At 37.2% G+C, this 18,252-nt stretch overlaps 1 protein-coding gene across 3 annotated transcripts in view; it reads right to left on the reverse strand.

Moving 5' to 3' along the window:
• Positions 1 to 18,252, reverse strand: part of CUNH2orf42 (chromosome unknown C2orf42 homolog) — a 39,879-nt gene that overhangs the window by 5,854 nt on the left and 15,773 nt on the right. For all 3 annotated transcript variants that reach the window (XM_027865315.1, XM_027865313.1, XM_027865314.1), the window contains exons 6-8: positions 16,016 to 16,123; positions 14,082 to 14,182; positions 10,130 to 10,292 (exon numbers count right to left, since the gene is read on the reverse strand). In XM_027865315.1, coding sequence (XP_027721116.1) covers positions 10,130 to 10,292; positions 14,082 to 14,182; positions 16,016 to 16,123 — 372 coding nt within the window. The remainder of the gene's footprint in view (positions 1 to 10,129; positions 10,293 to 14,081; positions 14,183 to 16,015; positions 16,124 to 18,252) is intronic.

Raw genomic sequence — 18,252 nt, forward strand, 5'->3', positions numbered from 1 at the left:
AAACCTTACCCAAATAATGGACTCCTTGAAAGCTAGAATAAACCAAACAGAACAGTGACTCCATGTATGAGACAACAAGAAATATTAGAACAAAATCAAAAGACTGAAAAAATAGAAGAAAATTTAAGTATCTGAACTCACAAACAACTGACCTAGAAAACAAGTAGATATAATTTAAGAATCACTGGACTCCCTGAAAAATCATGATTTTTTTAAAGCTTAGACACCATAGTTCAAGAAATCATAAATGAAAACTGCCTCAATCTATTAAAATCAGAGAGTAAAATAAAGGTAGGAACCTCAAAAGGAAAAGTTCCAGGAATGTCACAGATAAAAATCTAAAGATCAATCACCAAAGAAAAAATACTCAAAGCAACCAGACAGAAGCAATTCAATACAAAGGAATTAAAGTCATGATCACATAAGAAGACCTGGTGGCTTCTACTAAAAATGAGAGGAAATCTTGGAATATACAATAATGTAAAAGACAAAAGATACAGGATTACAACTAAGATTAACTTACTCTAAAAAGTAAGGTATACGCCTATAGAGAAAAATTTGACGTTTGAAAGAATAGAACACTTTCAAGCACTCTGATGAAAAAAGCAGAACTGAGTAGGAATTTTGAAAATGTTAAGCACAAAAGTCAAGAGAAACCTAAGAAGGTAAATTTATTTGAGCAATTGGAGAGCCTTATATGAAAATGTAGTGCCAACATCCTAATAAGGGGAGAAAAAAACAAGTGTCCTTCAGAATTTTAATGGTCTTCAAAGAATACTGAAGGATTTAAGAAAAACATAGGTCCTGGGGATAGATTGGTTCTGTTCAGAGCATATGAAGTGTGGAAAGAAAAGGGAGGGTAAAAAAGACCCACATGTACAAAAATATTTGTAGCAGCTCATTTTGTGGTGGCAAAGAATTGGAAATTGAGGGGATGCCCATCAATTGAGGAATGGCTGAACAAGTTGTAGTATATGAATGTAATGGAATACTATTGTGCTGTAAGAAATGATGAGCAAGTGGACTTCAGAAAAGCCTGGAAAGACTTGTATGGACTGATACTGAGTGAAATGAGCAGAACCAGGAGAACACTGTACATGGTAACAGCCACGTTGTACAATGACTAACTTTGATAGACTTAGCTCTTCTCAGCAATACAAGGATCTAAGACATCTCCACAAGTCTCATGATGGAAAATGCTATCCACATTCAGAGAAAGAACTATGAAGTTTGGATGCAGATCAAAGCTTACTATTTACTCTTTTTTTTTCCTTCTGTTTTGTTTTGTTTCTTCTTTCTTGTGGTTCCTCCTTTTGGTTCTAATTCTTCTTTACAACATGACTAATGTGAAAATGTTTAATAGGAATGTATATGTACAGCCTATATCAAATTGCATGCCGTCTTGGGGAGAGAGGTGGGGAAGGAGGAGAAAATTTAAAACTCAAAAGCTTATAGAAGGGAATGTTGAAAACTAAAAATAAATTAATAAAAAAAAAGAAAAGGGAGGTTAAAAGGAATACATTAGTGTAAAAAAGAAGGAGTGAGTTTAACTTGCTGTTTCTCATAACCGGGGAGCATTCGAAGACAAATATTTAAACATGATGAAGCAGGAATCAGATAAACTTTACTCTTATCTGAAATGAACAAGGGAGGATTGAATACCTCCTCTTCCCCCCCCCCCCCCAATACACACAGAGTTCGGTATAGAGATACATCAAATTCAACTAAGAAACAAATAGGGGTAGAAAGGTAGGGGGTATGTAAAAGGGAAGATAATACTAGGGAGGGAATGGTCACAAGCAAAACAAACTTCCTGATCCCAAAGTGGGGAGTAAAAGGAGCAAAAAAGAAAAAAAAAGAACTACTAGAATCCAAGGAGGCACCCTTCAATTGAAGAAATTGTGGTTTATGAATGTAACAGAACACTATGCACTGTAAGTAATGAAAACGAAGATTTCAAAGAATCTTGGGTACTATGAACCAATATAGTTTAGACCACAGGGCTTCTAAAATTTTTTCCACTCTGACCCCTTTTCCCATGGCAGGGTTCATTGGCATTGCATGGGCCAAGAGCACACGGAGTTCAAAGTGCATATGCTTTGTGTTCAGAACCAAGGCTGCTGTTGCCCTTGCCATGCAGGCAAGTTGCCCAATGCAACACAGGCAAGTGCTGCCAGAAACACCTTGGATTCATAACATGTTTGATTTTTAATTAATTTTTGGTCCTCATGCGTTCAGAAACCTTTTACACGACCCACAGTTTAAGAAGCACTTGTTCAGAGAACAAAAAAAAAAAACAACAAACCCAGGAGAATAATTTATACAAGGACAACAATATTATAAAGAAAAACAACTTTGAAATATGTAAGAACCCTGATCAATGCAACGACCAACCATATTTCCAGAGGACCTATGATGAAGCATGTTACCTACCTCCTGACAGAGAGGTGATAGATCCAAGCAGAAAAAAGAGATATACAATTTTAGACACAGCCACTGTGTAGATTGGTTTTTCTTTACTATGCTTATTCGTTACCAGGTGTATGCTTTTTTTTTCTTTCTCTCAGTTTTTTGATGGGGGAAGAAAGATTGGGGGCAGAAGTGAGATTAGCAATAGTAATGTCAAAAAAGAGAGAGAACCACTGAAATATTTTTTAAAATGCACAGAAGAGAACAGAAGAAAGCTCAGAAGGAAGCACACATGCAGGAGAGTTTTGAAAGTAACATGTAATTTACTATGTATTCTTTTTTTTAAAAAGCAAGTGAAATAAAAATGCATATTCACAGACTCATATACAATCCTTTTTGTGTTCTATTCTGTATATGGAAAAGTTCTTTTCATGTTAAAGTACAGAGTAAACATAAAAAGAAAAAAAGAATGCAAGTAATCTTATTAGAGGAAATCTATGAAGAATAAATAATTCTGTAAAATAAAGACATTTAAATTCACCTTTTTTTTCAGTCAAGTTTAAATCAATGAAGCAAATCTGAACTTTCCTAGGTCAGAATTTTTGGTAATCTGGACAGTAATTTGAACAAAAAGCTAAAATTAAACTTTTTTTAAACTTTTTTTTTTTTAAAGCAATTTGATGTTAAGTGACTTGCCCAGGGTCACAGAGCTAGTAAGTGTCAAGTGTTTGGTCTGAGGCTGGATTTGAACTCAGGTCCTCCTGACTTCAGGGCTGGTGCTCAATCTACTGCGCCACCTAGCTGCCCCCAAAATTAAACTTTTTGTTACCTTTGAAAGAGCTTACAAATTATTATTTGCAGGGGGAAGTATGTCTAACCTTTCTAAGCAATCAAACTTTTCCTATACTTTGATGCCAATTTATAAATATTATGCTAATTACAAGCGATTCTTATCTACTCTTTAAAGTAGCTCTCCTAAGGACTGTTCTCACTATATGCTATGAGAAACTATAGCATATAGTGGCATAGAACATAAAATACTGGAATTGGAGTCAGGAAAACCTGTGTTCAAATTCTTCCTCTGACATACTATCTATATGACATGGGCTAGTCCCTTAACCTGTCTAAGCTTCAGTTTTCTCATCTGTACTTTGGGGATAACAATAATTATATATTTACTTCATAGAATTGTAGTATGGCTCAAATGAGATAGTATATATAAAGCATTTTGCAAACTTTAAAGTACTATATGGCATTTACCGTTGTTACTTTCAAGTAACTTGTGAGACAGATTTGACTAATTTTACATAAAATCACAAGATGTCAATCAAAAGAATATTCAATAATTAAAACTTTTCATTATTCAGAGACTGGCTTTCCCAATTAACTGTTGATATATAATTCCATCTGAGCAATCCCTCCATTTGATACACCATTACAAACTTTTCAAATCTTAGCAGATCATGTTGTTTTTGCTAAAAATTTGATTACCCAAGCAGTCAACTTTTTGAGCATGGAACTGGAATTGATGAATGAGCTATGTTTACCTATATAATGTATTACAATGGCAGAAAGATAGCTACCAGAATGCACCAAAATGAATAAAGCCATGTTTGTTCTATAAACATTAAAGAATCCATGAATCATCAAAGAATAAGCAAGTGAAACAAAACCATATGCTCTGACACACAAGAAGGTCAAGATCCAGCCATGCGTTATCAGTTTGAAAATCTAAGACTGTGAGCTGCTCAGATTCTCACAAATGGTGCAAGGTTAAGCTGGTCTACAACTAAACAGCAAGCTCTCTCACATACAAACTGGAATTCTATGATTTACACCTTCTAGCAGATAGCATTCATAACTACAAAATAAGAATGAAAGATATGGGGGATCAGATGACCAAAAAAAGAATAAAGAAAAAGGGACTAGGTGTATGCTTGAGAAAGGGCTCTGTCACTATCATGGAAGATGTCTTATATAAGGTCCAAATGGAAAAAAAAAAATCCCTGCAGACAGTGAAATGAAGTCCTCCAGATGCTCCTGTCTGAAGAAGATGTTGTGCTGACTGCTTCCTAAATGAGATCTACAATTACTAAATAACAAATCAGTGCAACCATACTCAAAGGAAAAACATAAATGGATGAAAAATATGTACTATTCAGATTAGGACAAACAATTGAATGGTTTAGTATATCAGTACATATATTTGGGCCAGGCACTATAGTTGGACAATGAATTGGATGCAAAACTGAACAGGAGGAAAAGGGCAGGGTGAACAGTATTTGAGAAACTACACAATGCTTTTGATGATCCCATGCTATTCTAAGGTACAAAGACTCAACTTTTAAAAACAAATGTTCTACCAGAAATGGTTATGGCTTTGAGGAATTTAAGTTCTGGGTGATTCAAAGGGATTTCCACTTGAAAATGGAGAGAGATCATCACAAAGATCATACACTATGACCAGGTGGGATTTATACCAGGAATTCAGGGTTGGTTCAACATTAGGAAAACTAGCAGTATAATTAATCACATCAATACCAAAAACAACAAAGATCATATAATTATTTCAGTAAGATGCAGAAAAAACTTGTGACAAAATACAACACCCAATCCTATTAAAAACACTAGACAGTATAAGAATAAATGGAGCCTTTCTTAAAATGATAAGTAGTATCTATCTAAAACCCAAAGCAAGCATATTAGGTAATGGGGATGAACTTGAAGCCTTCCCAATAAGATTAGGGGTGAAGCAAGGATGTCCATTATCACCACTATTATTCAATATTGCACTAGAAATGTTAGCTATAGCAATAAAAAAAAAAAGAAACTGAAGGAATAAAAATAGACAAAGGAAACAAAACTATCACTCTTTGCAGATGATATGATGGTATGCTTAGAGAACACTAGAGAATCAACTACAAAACTAGTTGAAACAAATAACAACTTTATTTTTATACGAAAAATATAAAGTAAACTCAGATAAATCATCAGCATTTCTATGTACTACCAACCAAACCCAGCAGCAAAAGATAGAGAAATTCTACTTTAAAAAAATGCAGATAACATAAAATATTTGGGATTCTACGTACCAAGACAAACCCAGGGATTACATACTTTTCACACAAATAAAGACATATCTAAACAACTGAAAAAAGTCATTGTTCATGGGTAGGACAAGCCAACATAATAAAAATGACAATTCTATCTAAATCAATTTACACAACAATCAAACTACCAAAGAACTCCTTTATAGAGCTAGAAAAAAAAATAACAAAATTCATCTGGAAGAACAAAAAGTTAAGCATATCAAGGCAATCAATGAAAAAAAAAATGTGAAGAAAGGCTGCCTTAGCAGTACCAAATTTCAAACTATATTACAAAGGGGTAATCATCAAAACAATCTGATACTGGCTAAGAAATAGAGTGGTGGATCAATGAAATAGATTAGGTACACAACACACAGTAGTAAATGACCATAGTAATCTAGTGTCTGATAAATGCAAAGATTCAAGCTTTTGAGGTAATTACTCACCATTTGACAAAAATTGTTGGAAAAACTAGAGACCAGTTCGGCAAAAACTAGGCCTAGACCAACATCTCACACCAACATATGGTCAAAATGGATAAATGATTTTGACATAAAAGGTGATATTATAAGTAAATTAGGGGAGCACGGAAAAAATGTACCTGTCAGATCTATGGATAAGAGTTTATGACCACACAAGAGACAGAGAGGATCATAGGAAGTAAAAGCAATAATTTTGAATGTATGAAATTAAAAAGCTTCTGCACAAACAAAACTAACGTAGACAAAATTAGAAGGAAAACAGGAAACTAGGGGGAAATTTTACATGCAGTAAGTTTCTCTGATAAACACCCCATTTCTCAGATTCTTTAGGGAAATGAGTCAAATTTATAAAAATAAGAGCTATTTCCCAATTGATAAATGGTCAAAGGATACAAACAAACAGTCACTTTTCAGAAGAAATCAAAGCTATCAATAGTCACATGAAAAATGCTCTAAATCACTACTGATTAGAGAAATGCAAATTAAAACAACTCTGAGCTACTACCTCACACCTATCAGATTAGCTATCATGACAGAAAAAGAAAATGACAAATGCTGAAGGAGATGTGGAAAAATTAGGACACTAATGCACTGTTGGTGGAGTTGTGAAGAACTGGTCTAACCATTCTGGAGAACAATTTGGAACTACACCCAAAGGGCTATACAACTGTGCAAACCCTTTGATCCAACAATACCACTATCAGGTTTATATTCCAGATTTCAAAAAAAAAAAAAAGGGAAAAGGACCTATTCATATAAAAATATTTAGAGCAGCTCTTTTTGTAGTTACAAACAATTGGAATTTGAAGGGGAGCCCATCAATTGGGGAACGGCTGAACAAGTTGTGGTATATGATTGTGATGACATACTATAAGAAATACTATAAGTGCTATAAGAAAGGATGAACAGGATGATTTCAGAAAAACTGGGAAGACTTATATGAACTGATGTAAAATGATGAGCATAACCAGGAGAACACAGTACACAGTAATAGCAATATTATAAGGATGATCAACTGTGAAAGACTTAGCTACTCTTATTAAGACAATGATCCAAAACAATTCTAAAGGATCCACAATGAAAAATGCTATATCAGAGAAAGAAGTAATGAACTATGAATGCAGATTGAAGCATACTTTTTTATTGTTATTTTTCTTGAATTTTTTTTTTTGGTCTTTATTTTCTTTTGCAGCAATATGGCTACTATGGAAAAACATTTTGCATGACTTTGTACATAATTGATATCAAATTGCTTGCCTTCACAAAGGAGGAGGGTGTGGTGAGAGGGAGAGAAATTTTTTAAAACGAATGTTTAAAAAATGTTTACATGTAATTGGGAAATATTTAACAAATTAAAAAATATGTTAAAGAAAATGGAGAGAGGTGCATGGTAGGCACAAGTACATTAAAGCATATTTCCAATGAATGACCAGTAAATCACATAAGATATTGGCTAGTTGCTTGCGGAAATTGTTGTCTGTAATTGAAATTGTTAAATTTAACCTATATGTGTCTTTGAGTTTTCAAGATAGCAATCTGTAGATTCTTTGAATTGGCACTTTGTTTTCTGTTTTCAGAAGTTCTGGACAGTTTTCTTGTATTTTTTTCTTCCATTATGGTGTTTGAAGTTTTTGACTGGTCGTGTTCTTCTGGAAGACATACACAATTCTTAAATTGTCTCTTACATATCCCATCTTTGAGATCAGTATGTTTTACCTGTACGTAAATTATGTTTGCTTCTAACATTATTGCTTTTTGCTTTTCTTCTTCCAGACTGTCCTTCACTTCCGTGTATTTACATTCTCGATCTTTGTTTTTTCTTTTGTTTGCCACCACTGATTCATGTTTTTCTATTTTGCCCATTATTTCTTCTGTGCAGGCTATAAATTCTGCTTTCATGATCCTTAGTTCTCTTTTAAACCATTCAGGAATAGCCAGCTATGGTTCTATGCTCTCTTGGGAATCCATAATCCTCTGCCTTATCAAGTATTGATTTATTTTCCTTTGTCTAGCAATATTTATTCATAGATGTCTGGATTTGTTTAGCTTAGGTAGAGGTCATGTTCCTTTCTGGTACTTATATTGACCATTTATTTATCTGCTTATACTCAAGGTCTTCAAGAGTTTTCTTCCTCCTGAGATCTTTGGTAACTTCAGTCATTTTTCCTTATTGTTCACTTTCTTAATCCTTCTTTAATTACAATTCTCCTGGAGACTGGACTTTCATACTGGGCAATTCATATTTCTCTGACCTCAATCTCTGCCTTAAGTCACTTTGAGGAGACAGAACTAGCTCCAGCTGGATGTCAGCCCCCTTTCCTTCAGGCATAATGGACACTGCCATACACTGGTATCCTGTTCCAGTTTTCTCAGTTCTCTAGCAGCACAGAGAACTGCCATGCTGCAGTCCTAGTCTCCCAAGCTTCTGCCTTTTGGCTTTCCAAAGCACAAGAGGAGGGGAGAATTGAGTTCTGTTCTAAGTTCATGGGTTGCCTTGTGCAGACCTGGCTGAGCATTGTGGCTGGTAAGGGAAGGAGTGCTGAGTAAACACTGTAGGGGTTAGGGATTCTTTGTTATTAGCTTATCTAGTTGTTTCCTTGTTAGCTTCCCTCATGTTTTAACCTGTAGAGACAGATGAAATTGCTTTATCCCTTGCACATAATTCCTCTTTTGGAGGGGTTTGAGAGGTCATAAGGATCAGGGAAAGTGGCTAGTCCATAATTCTGTTGCTCACCTAACTTAGAAGTCCACATGAGATATCAAGTCAAGAAGTATTTATTAAGTACCCACTATATGGCAGGTACTGTGATAAGAGCTGGAGTTACAAGAAAGGCATAAAATAATCCCGGTCTGTAAGGAACTCACAATTGAATGGGGAAGACAAGTAAACAAAGATGTATAAAGAGGCTATACACACAACTAAATGGAGATATTTCAGACGGAAGTCAAGAGAACCTGAAGAGACTTCTTGTAGAAGGTGGGATTTTATTTAAAACCTGAAAGAAGATAGGGAAGCCAGGAGGTGGATTTATAGAGAGAGAGCATTCTAGACACAAGGGACAGCAAGTGAAAATGTGTGGAGTCAGGACATGGAGTGTCATGTGTAAGAAACAGAAAGGAGGCCAAAGTCATTTGATCATAGAGTATCTGTGAGTTCCCTGAAAATAAAAACTGTTTTTTTGTCTCTCTTCATATCCCAGGCAGAGTACCTGGCACATAGTAGGTGCTTATTAAATGCTTGCTGACTTGACATTAGTAAGGTTTAAGAAGACTAGAAAAGGTTATGGTGATGAAAAACTTTAAAAGCCTAACGGAGGATGTTATATTTGATCTTCTAGGTTATAGAGAGCCACTTGAGTTTATTGAGTAGAGGATTTACACAGTCAGACCTGGGCTTTAGAAAGATTCTGAGAGCTAGGGGGAAGAGAGACTTGAAGCAACGAAGGCAACCAGAAGGCTATTGTAATAGTATAGGAAGGGGAGTAATGAGGGCCTGGACCAAAGGGATATAAATATCAGAAAGAGAGAAGGGATTATATACAAGAAATATTACCATAGAAATGTATGATCAGAAAAGGTGGGCTGGTTAAACGGTGTATATAAGGCAAAGTAGATGGACAGCCATCTATATTCCACTAGAACCCTCAAAAAGAAAAAGAGGAAGGCACACTAGTCAGAACCTCTGTGGAGGAACTATGTAAGAAGAAGGACAAAAATTATGCAGGATGAAAAGGGTTATGATCCATACCAATGGAGGAAAACTCTCATCTATGAAATGTCAAATCCATTGAAATATAAGAAGTACAGATTGGTAGTAAAGTAGAGTGTAAACAGTACTCCATTTGTAGTCAGGGGACCCATGACCCGAGCTCTGCTACTTACTAGCAGTGTAATCTTGGGGTGGTCAGTTTAATGCCTCCATGCCTCAATTTCCTCATCTGTAAAATGAGGGGGTTGGATTAGATGATCTATAAGGTCCCTTTCCAGTTCTAAATCCTATGATTCCTAGCATGTCTAAGAAAGTAGGTTGTACAATGCCAGGGAATGTATCATTTCTTGAATTAACTTCTTCATCAAATATCTCGTATATGGTTTGATACACACAGCAGAGACTCAAAAGTGCCATCAGTAAACATTCACTAAACTTACCAACTTTCAGAAAAGTTTTCAGTTCCAAAGGTCGGAGCACTGGCTGTTTCTCTAAACGACCATAAGTTTCTGCTATGTTCTCTACTTCCACTTTGGGACACTTAAACAACTCATAAGTCCCATCCCGGTTCTGGATAAAGCTCCGGGTGATTTCCAAGGGCATCTGATCACAAAGACAACACCAGAAAGAATTAGAAGGGACAAATCTTTACTAAAGGAGACAGAAAATTCAATGATTTTAAAAAAAAAAACTCTTACTGGTTTGGTACATTCAAATAATACTTGATTTCTCCTTTTCCCGTGTACCTCAAGATTATTCTGTCAGCAAACTCTGCCCTTTTTTCTGCACATTATTTACATCCATGCTTTACCTTTTGCATCCACAGTGCAATCCTTAGTGTGAATCAAAGCAAGATTATCTCCAGTAATCATTGCAACTTCACTCTGGTCTACTTACCTCCAGTACAGTTCCTTGGATTGTAGTCAAGCTTATTTTTTCATGTGCCCATCACCCACCATTCCAAATAAAGCTCTCCGCCTCACTTTCTTATTGAATTCTCCTCCTTCCTTGCCCTCTTTCCTCTATCCCGTTCCACCCCACCTCGAAACTACTTGTGAACTGCCCTGAGGTAATTACTGAAGTCACTGTATATCTGCAGTGTCCACACAAACTACATATAAGCTACTACAAAGCACATATAAGCTACATAGCCCCTATAAAAGTCGGTTATCTTTCTTCTGCAGATGTGGTATGACTTATCAATGTAATCTGGTGTTGAATTAGTTGCATTACATTAGCCTTTCCATTGCAAAACTAACTCTCAACTAATAATATAAATCTTTTTTCTTACCAAGCCTTCTTTTATCTGCCTGAGGGAAAGTTTTTAAATTGTTCAAAGATTCACTCAGGGACTGCAAAACACTAATACATGATTAGTTAAGTGGAATTAGCTATGACAAGAACTCCAGGGGGCAGCTAAGTGGCGCAGTGGATAAAGCACCGGCCCTGAAGTCAAGAGGACCTGAGTTCAAATCCAGCCCTGAAGTCAAGAGGACCTGAGTTCAAATCCAGCCTCAGACACATAACACTTACTAGCTGTGTGACTCTGGGTAAGTCATTTAACCCCAACTGCCTCGCAAGAAAAAAACAACAACAACAACAATAAAAACAACAACCAAAAAAAAACGAAAAAACAAAAATAAAAAACAAGAACTCCAGTTCTACAGAAGTTTGAGGTAAAGGCCTAATTACCTGCACATCCAGCATATAATCTTTGCAAAGCCTCAAACACTTTCAAACTGCCTGCCATTAAAATCAAAGAAATCAATAATGATCTGAAAATTATAAGTCTCTTAATAGTAGCCCTATCATTACTTGACTTATGTGTAAACACATATCAGAGAAAGATCCTCCCAATACCACAGGTTACTAGGTTAAAGGCACACAGCTAAATTCAATATCCTTCTCTCAGAAGGCCTCCTTCCCCCTGGACCTCTGCAGTTTCTGATGCTGCTGACCACCCTTTTCCCCATCACTCTCTGCTGCCGTGGTTTCAATAACATTGCTCTTTCCTTGTTCTTCTCTTTTCTCTGATCCCTCTTTATCTCCTGCGCTGGATTACCAGCCATGATGACACTCACTCCCTCCCTAACCATGTATGTCTCCTGAGGCTCTCTCCTGGACCTGCTCTTCTCTGCACATACTTCCTCTTGGAAATCTCATCAGTTCCCATGAATTCAATTACAGTCTTTATGCAGATAAACACTAAATTTATGTATCCAGCCCCAGTCTCTCTCCTGACCACCAGCGCTATGTCATCAGCTTCCTGTGGGAACGTCTTGCCCGAGATGGCCCACTGTCATCTCAAACTCGACAAACCCAACAGGGAATTCATTAACATACCCACAAAGTCTGTCCCTCTCCCAAACTTCCCTGTTTGTGTTGAGAAAACCACTATCCTGGTCACTGAGGTCTGCTACCACGGAGAGATGTGCTCTCTAGCCCTCCCCCTCTATATCCATTTGCTGGACAAGTCTTCTCCTTTCTACTTCTGCAACCTCTCACATCCATTCCCTTCCCTTGTTTGGCCACTCATCACTCCTTACTCAGGCTATTGCTGTAGCCTACTGATTTGTCTGCTCGCTTCCAGAATCTTCTCAGTGCCTCCTCCAAACAGCTGCCAAAATAATCTTCCTACTGCATAGTCACCTCAGTCCTCACAACACTTCTATGGCTTGACACTTCCTACAGGATAAAATCTAAGTTCTTCAGTTTGGCATCTAAAGCTTTTCCCAATATGGCTCTAGCCTGACTCTCACCTTCTTTATTCTACATTTCAATCAAACTAGATTATCTGCCGTTTCCTGCCTGAACATGGTGTTCCAGCTCCCCCTCAATGTACTTGTTAATCTTTCCATGCCTGGAATGCACTCTCCCCTCCTAACTTCCAACTCTTTGAATCTCTTAGCTCAACTCAAATGCCACTTCCCACAGTAAGGTTTTCTTGATCTAACTAGTTGTTAGTGTTCTCACCAGTGGTAAGCTAGTAAATGCTCTACAGTAGCTTTCTGCAAAAAATGTACGCCAACACACTTTTTTTTTTTTTGGTGAGGCAATCAGGGTTAAGTGACTTGCTCAGGGTCACCCAGCTAGCCAGTACACTTTTGAGTTTAATCTGAAGTAATAACATTTTGTCTATCCAATGTCCATCAAATTTTTAAGTCTAGATAATCAATAAAACAATTAATCAAGCCCTGATTTGTACCATTTGTTGATTTTTGAGATACAAATGCTCACACTGAAAATTTAATAATCAGCTCTCATCACAAGTTGGTATGAACTGGCTCCAGCATACCTCTGGTTCCCTCTCCTCAAATCATCATAATTTTGGAGTTGGAAGGAACTTCATCAGCCATCTAAGTTCAATCCATACCCAAAAAAGGAATTCCCCCACTATCGCATATCCAACAATTAGCCATCTAACCCTGCTTGAAGACCTCCAACAAGGCAGTCAACTGCACTCTTGGACTTGACATCAAGTCTAAATTTGCCTTTTTACAACTCCAACCCACTGTTTCTACTTCTGTCCTCGGCAGCCAAAATTGAAAAAGCCTAATTGCTCCTCCATATGACAATCTTTCAAATTCTTGAACAGAAGTTACCATGTCCCTTCCTAAGTCTTCTCTTCTCTAGGTTAAATATCCCCAGTTCCTTCAATCAATCTTCCTGGCATAGACTGATGGCCCTCCAATATTGAGTGACACTCCAATTTATCAATGTCTTTCCTACAGTGTGGGGCAAAGGACAAAAATCATGCAGATATTTATCTAAATACATATTAAATCCTTGTCAGGTCTTTAAGGGAAAGGACTATTTCTCATTTTGTCTTTGTAGCTCCAGTGTCTTGTACACAGTAGGTGCTTAAATATGCTTAGTGAATGAATAAACATTTTTTCTCATTAGGAAGAATACTTAAAACCAAAGAAGTCAAACAAAGCTACCAATCCATCTATATCATCTCCAGCTACAAAAAAGAGGAGAGCCTCTGCAATTAAATGAACTGTTACAAAAGGCTACCTGGGTTGTCATAAGAGTTGGAGCTGGAATAGGCCTCATTTTGTAGAAGAGGAAACTGGGGCCCAGAGTGGCAGCCAAGACCCTACCCCAAGTAAGGAGGAGGATGAAGATTCCAAGCTGTGTTTTCCTGCTCCAAATCCAGTGCTTTTCAGCTACACTACATGGGTCTTACCAAGAAGACTGTGACATGTAATAAAGTAATGAACTGACATTTCTTTGAATAATAAACTTTTTTTAACAGCAGAAGGAGAGACCATCTTTAAAGGCAGCACCCCATAAGAACTCGAAATGGCAAGAATCACACATTAAGATCTGTGTCTGTGTCACATTTCTGTGCTTTTTCTCCAGACAGTTGTGATAACAAACTTCCCATACCTCTGGGGTGTCTAAGATTTGCTTAACCTGCAGGATATTTGTGATGTGCCAGGTGTATTTAGAGAAGGTCCCCAGCGGCAAGGCATCTTTTCGCACAAAAGCTGCAATTAAAAAGGGGACATAGTTAATAATTATAGCTGACATTTATATAGAGCTTTAAGGTTTACTAAAAGCTTTACACAATAGTCTCTTTGATTTCATTTATAGTTACTAAAGGGTTAGCGATGCAATGCTGTTCTTTCTTTACATGGAGATTTATAACTTTTAAAATACACGGGGACTGCCTAATGGCACAAGACCAAAGATTTCACTGTGGAATTCTTGCCATGAAAAGTCTGTGTAGTGCTGCTTTTGGATTTTCTTTCACAATCACATAGAATCATAGAATTTAGAGGTGAATGAGTCCTTAAAAATCATCTAGTCCAATTTTATCTAGATCATCTAGTCCATTTTATACACAAGAAAACTGAGGCCTAGAGAATGAAAGTGATTTGCCCCAGGTTATGTGGATAATAAGAACCTGGATATGAACCCAAGTCATAGGACAACAGGATCACAGATTTAGAGCTAGAAAGGAAGGGGCCTTATTGATTATCTAGTCCAACCTAATTTTACAAATAAGGAGACTCAGGCTCCAAGAAGTGAAGGGACTTGCCCAAGGTCGTAAAAGGTCACATGAGTGATCTGTGGCACAGTCAGGATTTGAACTCATTTCAAATCTGGTGTTCTTTTATAATACTATGCATCCTCTTTTTGATATGTAATACATATGCTATTGTTATCTACTCCTGCTTTGGAATTTCATCTCTCTGCTTACATAAAAGTGATTACACAGAAAAGGCCCAATCATAACTGAGCTGGTTATTACAAGAATTTGCACATGCCAAGGTCAAATCATATCCCCAAAGTAAGTACATATGATAAAAGTTTTCTGATTTCTCTATTCTGAAGGAGGCAAGTTTCATGTGGAAGACACAGCAAAGGTTTCCAGCGCTAATATTCCCAAAGGCAGGGATTTATGGGAAGTATTATTCGAAAACTGGGTCATAAGCATTTCTAGAAATCAACATCCTCTCATCAAATAATATTTACAGAGGAAGCAGCATGTATTCCCAACTATAGCTTCCTTAGGTGGCCTACCACTAATGATTTACCCCCAATAGATTGTGAGCTCCTTAAGGACAGGGACATTTTTTGCCTTTCTTTGTATCCCCTGCATTTAGCAGTGTCTAGAATAGAGTAAGCATTAAATAAATGCATGATCACTTGTGAACTAAATACTCTTCTCTGTCTTTTCTTCTCTACTCCCAGCTGCTTAATATTAAAGTTACTAGACCGAAGTTCAGTATTTTCAGATCTTTGGTAAAAAAAAAAAAAAAAAAAAGCAACAAAGCTAAGAAATAAGTAAACCAAAAAAAAAAGTGATAAAGCTCAGAAATAAGTAAAACAAAATGAAGATGTAATGACATAAGTATATTAAGTCTGAGAGTTATTTGGACCTTCAAAATAAAAATCTGCTAACACCCAAACCTGATAGCCACAGAAAAAAACAAAAAACAAAAAACTGGTCATCAAAAAGCCAGGCAAATTCTAACTATTGTACCCTATGATATTTTGGGAAGTAATTATCCAGATCCAGAAAACATCAAACTTCAGGATAAGGACCTCTTCAGTAATATCACTTCATCCTTTTAATTTTCCAGGTTTGAAACTCCTTGAATCACTTGATTAATCTGAATTATAATGAAAATGACCTTTTAAGAGTGGGGTCAATATTCCAAGCCTATGTTAGCACCAAACCCTGCCCCATGTTACTTGCACATGACTCTGCAAGGCTGGCAGAAAACCACCACTAGAAGTATCCAAAAGGATAGCTTCACATTCGATGCCATGAGGCCAGGAGGTCTGATTAGTCTTCCTGAAAGACCCTGTACCTGTAGTGGAGTTGGGGAGCCTTTTCTTTGCACTTCCAACAGAGATCCTCTGTTGTAGGGCATCAAAGAAGGACTGGGGAATGTGGAACACCAATGGCTCTGGTTTGCCTACAAAAAAAGAAAAGGAACTGAAGTAAAGAAACTAAAAGAACATTCTGATGGGAAAAATGGACATGATATTAAAGATCAATAACACTTAAGTTATTACTGTCAGTGAGGTTTCTTCACATAGAGGCAAGAGGTGAATGTATAGTTTGGATTTTTATCTCATCAGCTTTTGTTGGTGAAGAAAGGTTAAAATAAGTCAATCTCACCTAAGTCAGAATCAGCTCTAGACCTAAAGCTAGGATCCCATTTGATCATTAAAATACACGATCAAATTTTACAAACAAGTCTCTACTATCAGTATTTTTCTCTAAGTATATCAGCTTGTTTTAATGACCATACCAGACACACAAAAAGCAGAAAGTTAGGGTTAACAAGAATTGGTCAAAGTTGAAACAGAAAGGTTTAGAGAATGAATCCTATAGCTTCAGAGCTGTCCTGCCAAAGCTCTGCCTTTTCCCAACAGATGGCTGGTACAGGCAGGTGGAAAGCATTCAGGATCATTTGCTCTAATTGAATAATGCCCTCTACCTGCCAGCTTCATTCTTTACAACTCTTCTAATACTGTAGATGGCACCACTGTCCTCCCAGTCACCCAGGCTTGAAACCTTAGTGTCACCCTCACGTAGGCAAGGAAGAACTCATGAAGTCTTGTCATTTCTACATTTAGAATCTCTAGTGTACACTTATCCATCTGTCCACTCAGCCTCCACCCTGCTGTGAAGCATCACCTCACACCTGGACTATTATAATAGCCTTCTAATCAGTCTTCATCCTTCAAGTCTGACCACTTCATCCTCCTCTCAGTTGCCAAAGTGATTTCTCCAAAATGCAGATCTAGGGGCAGCTAGGTGGTGCAGTAGATAGAGCACCGGCCCTGAAGTCAGGATGGACCTGAGTTCAAATCCAGCCTCAGACCAAACACCTGACATTTACTAGCTGTGTGACCCTGGGCAAGTCACTTAACCCCAGTTGCCTAAAAATCAAAAAAAAAAAAAAGAAGAAGAGAAAAACAAAATGCAGGTCTGATCATGTCACCCCACTACTCGATAAATTCCAATGGTTCCCTATTACCTCCAATATTAAATATAAAATGCTACTTTTCCAGTCTCGCTAAACTTTACACCCCTCCCTCTATACTGCAATCTAACTCAAGGGCCCTTCTTGCTCTTCCTCTTGAACCTCTTATCTCCCTAACCTTGTACCTTTTTATCGGCTGTCCTCTGTGTCTGCAATGCACTCCCTCTTCATCTCCATCTCTTGGGTTCCTAGTCTCCTTCAAGAGTCAGCTCAAATTCCATCTTCTGCAAAAGGTATTTCCTGGTCCCCCCCCCACTTCTAATGCCTTACCTCTGAAATTACATTTATTTACAACATACATATCTTATGTGTATATAGCTATTTGCATGTTGTCTCACTCGTTAGAATATTAGTTCCCTGAGGGCAAGTGGGTCTTGTTTTTGCCTTTCAGTATATCCCTTAATACAGTGTCTAGCACATAGGAAGTGCTTAATAAATGCTTGTTGACAGTTTGATGTGCTCTATACCAAATACTAACTTTTTGGCTTCTATTTCAAGACCCTGACACCTGTTATCTCACTACCTCCACCTCACGCTCCATTTCAGTCACCTAAATCTGCTTCCATTCTCAGGACGTCATTGGCTTACCTTTGATTTGGAGTATTTGCATATGCAATCTTATCTTCCTGAAATGCCCTGTACTTCTTCTCTGTAACCAAAGCCATACTATCTCCATTTCATGATTCGATGCTTCCACTAAACCTTTCTTGACTGGTCAAACCATAATGCTGTGTTCAGGTCTCTATTTTCAGAAGGACACCAAAAAACTAGAGTATCCCAAAAGTGATTAGGACAATAAAAGGCCTAGAAACCATGCCTTACATAGAATAACTGAAAGAATTATAGACGTTTAGCCTACAGAAGAGCAGTCTCAGGAGGACAATGACATCTGTCTTCAAGTACCTGAAAAACTGTCACAAAAAGAAGAAGTAAACTTAATCCGTTTTGCTCCGGAGGGAAGAACTCAGGCAGTCTGGTAGGAGCTAATAGACTTCAGCTCAATGAAAAGAAAGAAAGAAAGAAAGAAAGAAAGAAAGAAAGAAAGAAAGAAA

Source organism: Vombatus ursinus, unplaced genomic scaffold (genome assembly GCF_900497805.2).
Source record: "Vombatus ursinus unplaced genomic scaffold, bare-nosed wombat genome assembly UNPS02014778.1, whole genome shotgun sequence".
Lineage (NCBI taxonomy): Eukaryota > Metazoa > Chordata > Mammalia > Diprotodontia > Vombatidae > Vombatus > Vombatus ursinus.